This window comes from Pseudophryne corroboree, chromosome 7, assembly GCF_028390025.1.
Source record: "Pseudophryne corroboree isolate aPseCor3 chromosome 7, aPseCor3.hap2, whole genome shotgun sequence".
Classification (NCBI taxonomy): Eukaryota; Metazoa; Chordata; class Amphibia; order Anura; family Myobatrachidae; genus Pseudophryne; species Pseudophryne corroboree.
Window position 1 is genome coordinate 436,186,629 of NC_086450.1, and position 14,577 is coordinate 436,201,205.

Below are 14,577 nucleotides of genomic sequence, written 5' to 3' on the forward strand. Positions count from 1 at the left end.
TCATTTTCTTAGTCCATTTTTGAACATCTCACCCCACTTTCTCACATCGCCCTACTCCTGCTTTAACTGATGATAAATTTCTCACATTCTGCGCATTCAAGAATCGTATCGCAGCCGGAGGGATTTTCTATAATAGGGTTCATTTTAACACTGCACAACATCTCCAAACTGACCATAACAGACCGCCACTCACAGAGCACGTTAGGGAGACCGCCTGACCATGGCTTGGGGAGAGTGAATAACCCTCATCGCGGGAATGTATAAATGGTTTTACTTCCTGGATTACCCTTGTAAATACGGAATACCTACTTATTCCCTGCAGACGAGATGCCGGCTGTCGAGATCCCGCTTGCGGCATCCCGCCCGCCAGAATGACGGCAGTAGGGCGAGCGCAAAGAGTCCCCTTGTGGGCTCGTGAGCTCGCCAGAGGTTCTATTCCCACTCTACTCTATTTGTGTCGTGGACACCCACGAGTGGGAATATATCTGTGCGACAGGATTCCGGCGGTCGGGATTCCGGCGTCAATATCCTGACCGCCGCAAAATGAACTGCATCCTGTAAATACCGTGTATACGACATAGAGAGATTTTTTGCTGCTGCGCATACGTCCCAATTGTGTCCATGCATAGTCGCAATACTCATTTCAGGCGCACACAGGGAGAACTGTATTGAAAATAGTAGATGTTCACTGGAGGCGCACGTGTTATGGGAGTGTCACTCTCATAGAGAACGAACAGCGAGTCCGATTTCCTGTGACGAGCTGTTCTCTTTACATACACCTTCAAAGCCCTTATAACATCCAAAGACTTTGAAGTTGCAGAGGTGTCCGTAACAACCGGAACCACAATAGGTTGGTTCACGTGAAACGCGGACACCACCTTAGGAAGAAATTGCTGACGAGTCCTGAGTTCAGCTCTGTCCTCATGGAAAATTAGGTAGGGGCTCTTGTAAGACAATGCCCCCAACTCCGACACACGTCTTGCTGAAGCCAAGGCCAACAGTGTGACGGTCTTCCACGTAAGGAACTTTACGTCTACCTCCTGTAACGGTTCAAACCAGTCCGATTGGAGGAACTGCAGCACCAAATTGAGATCTCAAGGTGCCGGGGGAGACACAAAGGGAGGTTGGATGTGCAGAACGCCTTTCACGAACGTCTGGACCTCAGGAAGAGAAGCCAGTGGTTTCTGAAAGAGAATAGACAAGGCCGAAATCTGGACTTTTATGGAGCCTAGTTGTAGGCCCACATCCACTTCCGACTGCAGAAAAAGCAGGAAACGTCCCAGACGGAATTCTACCGCAGAATATTGTCTGCTCTCACACCAAGAGACATATTTCTTCCAGATACGGTGGTAAAGTTTAGACATTAGTTCGATACTTTGGCCTCTGAGGACCTTCAGTTTGGTCAATCAGTTCTGCACTCTCCCACTCAGTTTGGGAGCTTTGGTACTTCCCCATGATACTAAATGGATTCCCGGTATCCCCTAGGACGTAAGAGAAAATAGGATTTTAATTACCTACCGGTAAATACTTTTCTCGTAGTCCGTAGAGGATACTGGGCGCCCGCCCGGTGCTTCGCTCTTCCTGCATTGTTACTTAGTTAAGTATTCTGGTTGGTTCAGCTGTTTCTGTTACTGTTTACAAGTTTTGGTTAGCATGGCTTTCCTCTTGTTATGGTTGCGATGGTTCGAATTCTCACCACTTTCCTTTTCTATATCCCTTCTCTCTATTTTTGGGTCTGGCAGTGCGATGCCTTTGCACTTCAAGAGTAGCTCCCGATCAGCGCAGCTTTAGCGTGCTGGCCGGGAGCTACTCATCGCTCCCCGGGCCGCAGCGGCTGCGTGTGACGTCATGCAGCCGCTGCGGCCCGCCCCCCATTCGGTCCGGCCACGCCTGCGTTGGCCGGACCGAACCCATGAAACGACGGCTAAACGCTGCCGCTCCGCCCCCCCCCCCCCCCCCCCCACCCAGCAACCGCCTCTGCCTATCAATCAGGCAGAGGCGATCTTAGCGGTCCGACGGCGCATGCGCAGTTCTGACCCGATCGCACCGATGCGATAAACTGCAGCGTGCGATCGGATCAGTCTGACCCCCATAGTGTGTCTTGGTTAAGCGCCAGCTGGTACTATACTATATTCTTATGGTACTAGAGACTGGCAAATCTCTCTCCAAGCCAGCTGCTGTCTATGGACACTCCCTATCACCAATCCACCCATGGCCACCGAACACTGGTTTCTGTATTACATACGCCTGCGCAGTAGTTTGATAATCGCCTGCTGTGCGAAAACGCACAGCAGCAATCAGGTCTGACTCGGGCCCTATATCATTGACGACACGGTGCATATCGTTCAGTCATTGATGAAATCACTCCGTGTGGTTGCTCGGTCTCGTTCATTATCGTTCATCGGGAGTCTGGGAAGTTCAAGGGAAAATAATGAACAATATCATTCATGGTTCATGTCGTCCAGTGTGGCACCGCCTTTACCCTAACCCTCCCCTGTTGTGAATAATCCTAACCCTCCCCAGTGGTGCCTAAAGCGATTTAGCCCCCCCACCTCCCAGGGGCCTAACAGTCCCTGGCATACTTACAATCGGGATACGGGCTGTTGGGATTACAGCGTCGGCATTTCAACTGATGTCGGGATTCCGTCGCCAGTCTTCAGTCCGCGTGTTGGGATTCCGACCCTGGGATTTCGAGTGCCGTCATCCCAATTGCCGGCATCCTGTATGTATCTCTACTGGTACAGTATGAAGTCAATATGAATTTAGTGTTCTAAGTTGTACCACTAGATGGAGCCTAACTCTCATTTTTTTTTCCTACTAGTAGCTATAAATCTTATTCAATTATTCTTTCATCCGATTTATCTTGTGATAATACTGGAATATTTGCTGCAATGTCAGATGTCTCTTATTATGTCTCTCTTCAGGGGGTGGAAGAAGGAATATCTCAGATTGCCTCTAGGAACAGAAGTATAAAGAAAAGCGTTGTGTGGAACTTTCCTATTGAGATCACGTTTAAAAGCACCAACCCATTTGGCTGTGAGTATATAACTCCTTATAATGGCTCTGGCTGCGCAGCGTATTATATCTATATATTACTGTATCTATAAAGTATATTCTAATCTATAGGGCTGATTCTGAGTCACAGGCAAAGTGGCTCTAAGTGGGGCAGCCGCGGAAGCCTGATTACTATCTTATGTTAATGTGTGTACCCGTTCAATTAATGCAGGGTTCTCTGCGTATGCAAAGAGAAACCCTGGTCGCCCATTGAATTATCACCAGCCTCCGTACCAGTCAGTATTGGTACCTGCACTGGTACCAGCCCCATGCTATGTGCTAGAGATCTATCAGATCTAGGCCTCCCTTCTCTCCTATGCATAGCTTAGAACAACACAGAGCTTTTCATACTTGCCACGCCCACAAGTCAGGGTGTTTATGTGCCATCGCAGTGTCACCACCTAGTTCACGCCCAAAAACACCCTATTTCATGGAGAGACAGGTCCATCTGACTCAGAATAGTAGGGATATATGTAATAATGGGTTATGTCGCCTGGGCACTGTATGCACAAACTCGCTGCTTGAGTTCGTGGACAGAGATGCATGTCACCGGAACCTATGTTTCACAGTAATGTCTGTATGTCCTGAACGGGCACTCACCAAGGCTCCTTTATGAAGTGCAGAAGTGCTGGGCGCGGGCGAATGATTGTGATTTGTCTGGGTGGGAAGGGGTGCAAGGGGAGAAAAACAGGATGGAGGGCCCTGCCTGTAAGAACTTACAGTCTAGGGGAGTGATGGTATAACTTAAAGGTGAACTGGAGAGAGAGGGTAGCGTGCTTATGAATGTGACAAGAGCTGATTGGCTTTGGTGAACAAGTGCACATTTGAAAGAATGCAGACTGTAGAGTGTCTGATTGGCTGGGAGAGTGAGGTCCAGAGGAGAGTAGTGGGATGAGTTAAAACCAGCACAGGGGCAAGATGGCAGACAGAGAGGGCTAGAGAGAGCCTTGATATGAGGTTGGAGATATGGGGAGTGATGAAGTCCTTTGAATGTCGGGGTGAGCAACTCGAACTGGGGTTTGTAGTGGAATAGGAACCATTGAAGGAATGGGTAGGAAAATGGCTTAGTATACCATTTTCCCGCTATTCGGACACTATCCCGCTGTCCCGCCCACTGGTCCCAGTGTCTCACGGGCGTGGGTGCAACTTGAGAGAGACTGTGATCACCGCTGCTCTGCTATGCAAAGCAGTCAGTGATCACTGAATAGATGCCGTGCGCATGTGCACGGCATCTAACAGTGCGGGGAGTAAGCCAGGGGCTGCTCAGGTAGCGCTGGGCACACCCTCAAAGTGGCAATAACAATGGGTCGTGAACCAAAGCCCCGCCTACGGTGCGCCAGGTTCCGAATCTACATCTGTTCAAGTTGGGAGGTATGGGTTAGATGTAAGAGTGGAAAGTCAGGAAAGATTAAGACCAGAGAGGAGGAGGTTGCAATAGTCCATATGGGAGATGAGAAGGACCAGTAGTAGCGGAGTAAAGTCATTGTCAGGACATAATAAAAATTGGCAATAGCAGCAGATACATTAGTGTGATGCATACATAAAGCACAGTAGAACTATTTGTTGGTAAGCAGTGACAGTGGAATCAGTACTGGTAAGTTCCCAATAGTAGGGGGTAAATAAGACCATTACAGGTCTGCCAAGCAACCAGTGGAACCCCCCAAGGTGATCAGAGGGCTGGGAGCAGGCTGGGCTAGACTTTGCTGAAAGTGCTTTGTGGTGACAGAGGTTGAGTGAAAGAGTATAGGACCTGATTCATGGGCATCAGAAAGGTCACCAGGGTTCCTATGACAATCTTGACTTTGAGGTGAGGTGCTTGGGTGTCAGTAGAGCAGACCAGGAGGAAGAGCAGGCCAGGAAGCTGCTGAGATCCACTCTTTCCTCTAGTACAGGAGTCCAGGCGATTGCTTGTCCCCATTATTCAGAGCCATTCAGTCATCTTTCTTAACTGGCCGTGCTTACATTCACATTTCCTCAGGGTGTCCACCAAGGAGAAGCGATCAGACCAGCAAGGGGGAGTTTTGTTTTGAGAACTGTGGGGTTTCCGGACATTGCACCTCACCATTCTACCAATTGCTAAGCAGGGAGGATATTTTATACCGGAATAAACATTTTCTCCCGGCTTCTACTTAATTAGTGTCTTGAAAATGTCTCCCCATATAATCCATCCAATAAATAAATACATATTTACCCCCTACCCCAGAGATGTCACTTCCAAGCTCCATATAGTGACCGTGGGAAACTCTGACTCATTGAAAGGGCTGAGAACCAGCAGTAATGCCGTGGGGGAAGCTGATGATTGGGGCATTTCGATAGTGAGACGGAGTACAGGCCTAGACTTTCTAGTAATGGCTCCAAAGCTCTAAAACAGCCTGACGTGTTATTGGTGACCGGTTGAGCCAGTCCTTTATAGGCAGCAATCTTCCCATGCCATCTGCTTGATGTGATGCCACAGCCACCTTGGTAATACACACAACAGTCCTGCCGCTGGGGTGACATTCTCACTGTCCAATAGGTGACAACATCGGACGATATCTTTCCGCGTCATGCTCTTGTCAAGTAGAAATATCACTTGAGGAATCACTATATACACACAGCAGAAAATACGGCACGTCGTATCATGCAGCGGCCGCCTTCTGATCACGTGCCCACATGACGTTTATCAGTCACCACGATTCGCTTGAGGCGACACACATGCTCGAGTAATTTGACCAATGTCTCCTGTGATGTTAGTGAGTGTATTGGCCAGCGTTACATTGCCCATGCTCTGCAGCGTCTTCTCTTAGGTCAGAATTGTCACATGTGTGTGACGCAGTCACCTGTTACCTACACTCTAATTAGCAATGATATAATGTGTGCCCTTAGTTCTATGGGGTAATTCAGATCTGATCGCTGGTCTGCGTTATTTGCAGTCCTGTGATCAGATAGTCGCCGCCTACAGGGGGAGTGTATTTTCGCTGTGCAGGTGTGCGTTCCTATGTGTTAGCAGAGCTGCTAAAAATCAGTGTGTGCAGTCTCTGCGCCGCCCAGGAGTTACTCCTACAGTGCGATGAGAAGAGGCTGATCGGGGCCGGAGCTGACGTCAGACGCTCTCCCTGAAAATGCTTGGGTACGCCTGCGTTTTTCCGGACACTCCCTGTAAATGATCAGTTGCCACCCACAAACGGCCTCCGCCTGTCAATCCCCTTTGCGTAAGCCTGTATGAATGGATCCTTCGCACCATCGCGTTGCTGACTGGCGACGCCCGTTGTAGCTGTCCGACGCGCGTGCGCATTGCAATGCATACGCTTGCGCAGTTTGGACCTGATCGCCCGCTGTGCGATAACGCACAGCAAGGATCAGATCTGAATTACCCCCTATATTTATATGATTGTACACAAATGGAGGAGTTCAGTATGATTTAAATCATATTGCCGCTTTAAATCTCCTCGCTGCCCACATGTCGCAGGCTACTGGTTTCATGGTGATGACATCACTGGTAACCTATTTCTACAGTCTTGTGTTATGCTTATGAGGCTCTTCTTCCCATCAGTCTGTCCCCCGTAAGCAGGGACGCCCACACAGCACCATACTGTGTGATTAAGTAGTGCGTAAACCCAACACTGGAAGCAAGAATACAACTGAGATAAATAATAATACCTTCCGCGCGGCTGCTAGTCCTGCATTCCGCCAACATGCTGTTTAGCAAATGGATATACAACACTCCGGCAACTATTGCAGCACCCTCATATATAGATCTACGGCAAACAAAGTACACAGCGCTTGTTACACAAATCTGTAGAGGTGTTTGTTTCTCCATTAAGGGCCTGATTTATAGATTGGTGCAGAGGCGCAGCTGCGATCCCGTACACAGCGGCTGTGCGAAAATGGTCAGCTGTCTCAGCCGCCTGGATTTGTATTGAGACTCTCACGGGTGGGGTCTACGCATCTGCCGCTTGTGTACTTCGCATACACGAGAAAACAGAATTTGGATTTGACTTTGCGCCTTTAAATCCCACAACAAAATTGCCAAAGAAATCTCCAGGTTTGACAAATCGGGACCTATTGCAATTGGCCCCCCGACTCATCTCCGCAGCTGTCAGATATGTCATTCTGCAGTCTATAATGTAAGAGGAAGGTAATACACCATGACACTTTCATTTTGGAACATTGCTGTAGTGGAAGATCTACATCAGCATGGGTTATTTGCCGGTAGTTATGTGCTGCAACTCTCCACTATTCGGGGATCCATCATTTAATGGGACCAACTATTGGACAAATCTGGAGGAATAAAGCCACCATTGGCTTGGACAGAGGGAAGATAGGAATTTAAATGCAGATCCAGATTAAATTGGCTGCGGATTCTGTTCAGTCATGATGCCAATTTGCTATACACACACCGAGCAGAGATCTGAACCATTTGTCCACTTTTCATTGGCATCTACTATGTCTTTCTTGTGTCCGTGTTGACCATTTGCAAGAAACAGTCCAGTAACGGTGGGGTCCCAACAGGAAGCCCCTACAAAAACGGAATCAGTATGATATACTGCCATGTGGTATACTGGCGCTCAAAATACAGACGCTGGGATACCGAACATTGAAAGACCGGCAGGGGTGAGTTAAGGGTGTTCTATCCTCTCCCCACCCCCCTAACCCTAACCCTCCCTGCCCCTGCCTAACCCTAACCACCCCCCGGATGTGTCTAAACCTAACCCCCTCCCACCCTGTTGCCTAACCCTCGGAGGGGGGTGCCTAACCCAATCCCCCCCTTCCTCCCTGCAGCCCAACCCCCCGGGACACAGCCTAACCCTATTCCTGCAGCCTAAACCTTCCCTCCCCCATCCCTGTGGCTCTGCAGCGGTGCGGTGTCTCTTCGTTCGGGATCCTGGATGTTGGAATTCCGGCACCAGGATCTTGCTCCCTTTCTGGATACCGGTGTCGGCATTCAGACTTGAGTCTGTTTTCCAACGTCGGTATTCTGACTGCCGGGTCCCCAACAGCCGGGATCCTGACTGCATCCCACAAAAACTAATACTCCGAATTAGCAGGGGCTGTTACATAGTGTATAACCCCTTATTTATGTATTCTTATTTCTTTTTTTGGGATCCGTTATCTTTTCGATGCACAAGTAATTCAAGACAAATGGGAAACGTCCCACGTCATAATTAGCTTGTTTAATATTTGGCTTGCTTGTGTTGCCTTTTAGGGTAATGTAATGAAAGTCCCATGGCATAGAGTTTGATGACGTAGAGCAGTGTCAGGGTGACTTGTTGCAGCAGATTCTGAGCCTCTTACTATTCCAGCCATAGTACGCTCCTTCTGGGCATTGCTGTAAAGCATTTCCATATGCAGCTTGGGAACCCGCAGTCATTTCATGCTATGCCAGAGAATCCATCTGCCCCAGTTTGATTAAATTATTAACAGTTATTTATATAGCGCCTCCATATATTGTACAGCGCTTTACAGAGAATATTTAATCACTGGCATCACTTCCTGCCCCAGTGGAGCTTACAATCTATAGTCCCTGCCACTCCGACACACATACGTTAGGGGTAATTTTGTCAGAAGCCAGTCAGCCTACTATTATGTCTTTGGAATGCAGGAGAAACCCACCCAAGCATGGAGAGAATATACAAACTATACACGGATAGTGACCTGGTTGAAATTGAATCTGTGACCCTAGCCCTGCATGGCAGCAATGCTAATCACTCTGCCATGATGCTGCCCAAATAAACATGAAAACTCCTCAATGTCTTGATGCTCACTTCCTGCAGCAGCTGATAATAGGTGGAACACTGTTTTTTACATACGGAAAAAGCTGTTTTTTAATTCTGCAAATCTTAGACCGCATTAGTCTAGAGACTGATGTTCAGTACAATCCTTTGTTCCTGTTTATTTTCATGCTCTATTGTACCATGTACTTCACATCCTACCGAGGCTTTACCAGGCTCGCTGGCCGCTCCGTGAACTGAATTATCAAAGGCAGATTTTCATTAGAACATACTTCCTACTGGGTATTGAACCTGCCACTTGTGTTTTTGTATTTCTTCCACGTGTACGTCTACATACAGATGTGGCTCAAGCCGATCCAAAAAGCTCTTCTTGGCGTGCCCGGTTCTGTGACCCAGCCGCGATTTTTTAATATTATTTATTTTATTACCAGTTATTTATATAGCGCACACGTATTCAGTGCTGTGTAATGCTAACCATTACACCGTCCGCACTGGTTCCGATACGAGCGTCTGCAGCTTTTCCTCCCGCCACGTTCAGTTAATGTTTCATCTGCTACTTAGTACTTGTGTTATACCAATCGCTATTCCAGAAATGTCGCAGCCTATTGTCTGTGGTACACTGTGAGCGGCTTCGTCTGCGATGCAAGAAGATTTGCTACGCTACGTGTGTCGGTGCGGCCAAGTCGCATCAATCATCTCATATCATATGGCGCTTAGACACCTTGTATAAGAGGACACATCTGTATATACAGTCATTTCCAACGTTTCATTGCTTATACAAGCAATGATGAAAGTGTTGCATATAATACGTACAGTATATACATATACTTCATGTAAAATTAGGGGTACATCTCTTAGCCCTAAACTAGTGTGCTATTGACCAATCTAATGAGATTTGTTAGATGAATCGCCTGAGATTCTCTAAAATCTCATTTAAAAAAATGGTCAAAGTGTTGTTTCCAATCACCTAAATAAATAACATGATTGATCACGATGCATCACCTCATTATAATCCGCAGTCACAATCAATCACTTGGAGTTTGCGTGACGTATTTAATTTGCAGCATTGTACGATCCCCTGTGTATATCACCCATAGGAAACCAGCAGCTGCAAAATAAGCAATCGCCGGTAAGCGGCTCATTGGCCACGTTGCTTAGGCCCGAGTGACCTGCTAATTGATAGACTTGTTTCTTGATTCATTCTTTCATTCTAGAACAACTTATGTCATGCTGCATGATTAATGGTTTATTCTCCTGCCCTCTGTTGTGTGATCTCTAGCAGATTCCAGCGTCACAGGGTTTTTTTGCTTTTACTTATGTCGTGTACAATGTGAACGATACGTGTGTCTCCATTAAGAGAAACATGGGAAGGGGAATAAGAGGAGACAGAAACAGGGGCAGTGACAGATAATGCACAGGAGCGAGAGAGAGAGAACTGTAATCTAAAGGCATTCTCTGCAGTTTATCACCCATATCCCCATTCCCTTTCCAGTGTAGCTTATTCCACTCCCACTGCGGCCTCATTACCATACTGCGATCTCATTATTATAGCTCCGCCTAGGTCCCAGGTTCTGGCTTTGAGATGTTATGATTCAGCCTCCTGTGTAATGGTGCCCATACGCTTGTGAGATATTCGGTGCTATCCTTTCATTTCGACCACATCTGTGAGAGAAATGGAAGGATTGTATGCACATTTAAGGTACCATGAGACGCGATGCGCGGGCACGCTGCTCGAATCTTGCGTCTCATGATAGTATGTGCTGCACTTAATATTTCTCGCATCGCAGTGCGATCGCATGTGTTTTTTTTAACACATGCAATATATCGCACTGCGATGTGCGATGGGCACCCGCCGCGCCGCTCTCCCACTTGGCGGTGACGTGCCCATCATGTGATTACCATGCGATCTATCGCATGATTGCATGGTAATCACTTTGGCAGTTCAGAACTGCCGATGCTGTGCCCCGCGATGTCGCATCACGGGGCATCGCAGAAGTGTATGGGGGCCATAATTGTAGGTACACATCTACAGATTAATCTGTCCAATTTGTCCCAAACGCTAGAAAACAGACCATGGTCGTTCAGACAAATCGGTTAAATCCGTTTGATTTAACAAATTTGTCCGAACAATCATTTTTTTCCGTTTTTTCCAGAGCGTGGGAGCAAATGACAATCAACCATTTGCTCCATAGCGCTGGAAAACGGAAAAAATGATTACCAGATTATTGTTCCCACCAGACAGATTGGACAGATACATCTTGGTAAGAAAATAATCCTAGAGGGGGTGGAAATAACATAAACTGTAGTCTCATAAAACGCTCTCAGTTTCAGCTAAAACTTCTCTTTAAGGTTCTAAGACAGTCTCTTGCCGGATGGTTTGGAGCGTCCCACTTGTATGAAGCAATTTTGCGCATCCATATATTGCTGTGTTGTTTCGTTGCTGGTGTTGTGTTGTTACTTTTTCGCTCTTGTGTTCCAGGGCCTCAGATTGTGGTCAGTGTCTACGGCCCTGATGTCTTTGGGAACGATGTGGTTCGGGGTTACGGAGCTGTCCACCTCCCCTTCACACCAGGAAGGTACATTGTCTTCTTTCTAGATCAAAGTATTCTTTGCCCAAGAGCTTACATGCAGGATGTACTAATGCTGTTTGATCACAGTGCATCCGTAATATCATTGTTTCCCTTAGTAATGTCATACAATGCATTCATTTATTCTCTGAGCCCATCAGATGCCTACCTCCACTGTGCTCAGTTGAAGGGTGCACTGTAAATGGAATTCTAGGGTGCGAAAAGCTGTGTATAGTAATCTGACATAAGTAATTATTATAGTAATTCATTAATGTGGTTGTATTAGAAAAGGACCTATAAGAGGCTGTTATTCTGAGCTTGGGTTGTGCCATCTATCAGTAGGAGAAGTATAAGAATAGGATAAAGATTTGTGGCTACATTGCCAAGTGTCCATAACAGCAAGCATAAGAGGAAGAAGAAGAGTGAGTCCCGGAAGTCTCAGTATTAAGGGGAACATTTACTAAGCAGTGATAAGAACGGAGAAGTGAGCCAGTGGAGAAATTTCCCCATCAACCAATCAGCAGCTCTGTATCATTTCATAGTATGCAAATTTAGATGTTACTTCAGTGCTGATTGGTTGCCATGGGCAACTTCTCCACTGGCTCACTTCTCCGCTCTTATCACCGCTTAGTAAATGTACCCCTTAGTCTTCAGATACTTTGCATTGATAGATGTGATTACTTCCCAAAGCTCCTACACACAGCTGTAATACAGCCGATATATCGTACTTGACACAGGTAGACAAACTACATACATCTACGTTACACCAGAGAGACCCGCTGCTATTCCTGATCACTATCTGGAGATGAGGGGCGATATTATGATTGAAGAGCTGAAACTTGATAGCATATGTTCTCGAATACTGATTATAACATAAATAAATGAACATCCTGCAGTTTAGAATTTATTAGGCGTTCTGCACCTCTGCGCTACAGTTTCACTTTTGTTAAAGGTTTCTTACTGAAAACTTTCCTTTCCCGCTTTATCTGCCGGAGGTGGGAAAGTTTGCCATACATTCCTTTTCACATCTGTAACCGGTACTGTCCTTGTCTGAGGTCTCTTCTTTTTCGATCTAAGTTTTGTCGATCTTCTATATGTCAATCTATTAGCTTGTCGAACAATTATATGTCGATGTGTTTTTGGTCTGACTTGTTTCTGTTGATGATTTCTTTGTCAACTTTTTTGTTTGTCGAGGATGTGTTGTCGATCTTACTTAGTGTCTCTGTTTTGCGTGATCGATCATGTGTTGTGTCGATCTACTGTTTGTCGAATATGTGTCTTGTCAATGTTTTGTCATTGTCGATGTTGTTGATATGTCGATCTTGGGTTTGTCGATGTTCGGTCACTGTCGATGTAGGTGGTGTCGATGTTGTGTGGTCGATGTTGGCATTGTCGAACTAGCGGTTGCCGATCCATCGACCGGATCCCCTCTTCTCCCTCTTGGTCTTCTCGTTTTCAAACTGATTAATTTCATGTGGGAGCGCACCAGGAATCGCCCAATATCATTACTGTCTATATAAGATAATACACGTTGCCATACTTGCAGCTCTCGGTTTAGGTTGACTGGGCGTTTGGGAATTCAATTGCCCACGTTAAAATTTTGTGCCGGGCTATCCAATGCTTTTTACTGCATGAAAAATGACTAATTTTCAGCAAAAACACATAGGAACCGGGATGAGTTACCAGACGTATGTGTTTTTGTGATTGCCGGCAAGAAAACAGGTCACTTATCTGGGATTTTTTCTTCTTCTGCCTCTGGCAGTTTTTAGCACAATCCGCGCTCAATATAGTGTTTTTATGTATAGTGTATACCCAATGTTGTTGTCTAAAGTTGGAGTGTCTCAATGGGAGTGGATCATAGGGTCGACAACTATTGGTCGACAGTGACTAGATCGACACCTGAAATAGGTTGACACGGCCATTAGGTCGATATGGATAAGGTCGACATCGAAAAAGGTCGATATGAGTTTTCTGTTGTTGTTGTTTTTTTGTGTCGTTTTCTTCATAAAGTGACCTGGAACCACAATTAGTGCGCCGTGTCCCCTTGCATGGCTCTCTTCGCTTGCCATGCTTTGAGCAAGGTGCTTCGATCCGCTGCACAGGTTACTGTTCCGAATCGTAGTCCACGTGGATCGTAAAGTATGAAAAGTTACAAAAATGAAAAAAATGTGAAAAACTCATGTCGACCTTTTCATATGTCTACCTAGTGACCATGTCGACTTAATGTATGTCGGCCAATAGTGGTCGACCTAATGAGTGTCAACGTAAGTTCTGTCGGCCTAAAGACCAATAATACATTCACTATTTGATCTAACTAATTACTCTGAAAAGAATAGCACTTTAACAATGAATCAGTAGATTAAGTATAAGGATGGACACAATGTAAATGATAAAGTAGCTTTACTTGAGTTCAAATGTTGTAATATGACATACTACTGACATACTGGTAACTGCATTCAATGGGCGTGTTTACATAAGAAAAAAATAGGTTTATAGCTTATAGATGTGTTTGTATAATGCAGGTGCATAGATTTCTCTGACGTCCTAAGTGGATGCTGGGGACTCCGTAAGGACCATGGGGAATAGCGGCTCCGCAGGAGACAGGGCACAAAAATAAAAGCTTTAGGATCAGGTGGTGTGCACTGGCTCCTCCCCCTATGACCCTCCTCCAAGCCTCAGTTAGGTTTTTGTGCCCGGCCGAGAAGGGTGCAATCTAGGTGGCTCTCCTAAAGAGCTGCTTAGAGTAAAAGTTTTGTTAGGTTTTTTATTTTCAGTGAGTCCTGCTGGCAACAGGCTCACTGCAACGTGGGACTTAGGGGAGAAGAAGTGAACTCACCTGCGTGCAGGATGGATTGGCTTCTTAGGCTACTGGACACTAGCTCCAGAGGGACGATCACAGGTACAGCCTGGATGGGTCACCGGAGCCGCGCCGCCGACCCCCTTGCAGATGCTGAAGAGAGAAGAGGTCCAGAAATCGGCGGCTGAAGACTTCCCAGTCTTCTTAAGGTAGCGCACAGCACGGCAGCTGTGCGCCATTGCTCTCAGCACACTTCACACCAACGGTCACTGAGGGTGCAGGGCGCTGGGGGGGGCGCCCTGGGCAGCAATGAAAGTACCTATGCTGGCCAAAAATACATCACATATAGCCCCTGAGGCTATATGGATGTATTTAACCCCTGCCAGGTTGTCAGAAAAACCGGGAGAAGAGCCCGCCGGAAAGTGGGCGGGGCCTATTCTCCTCAGCA

General features: G+C 46.6%; 1 protein-coding gene across 2 annotated transcripts in view; it reads left to right on the plus strand.

The window, feature by feature from the left end:
• Positions 1–14,577, plus strand: part of B9D1 (B9 domain containing 1) — a 198,911-nt gene that overhangs the window by 3,456 nt on the left and 180,878 nt on the right. For both annotated transcript variants that reach the window (XM_063934884.1, XM_063934883.1), the window contains exons 3-4: positions 2,925–3,036; positions 11,245–11,341. In XM_063934884.1, the coding sequence (XP_063790954.1) occupies positions 2,925–3,036; positions 11,245–11,341 (209 nt within the window). The remainder of the gene's footprint in view (positions 1–2,924; positions 3,037–11,244; positions 11,342–14,577) is intronic.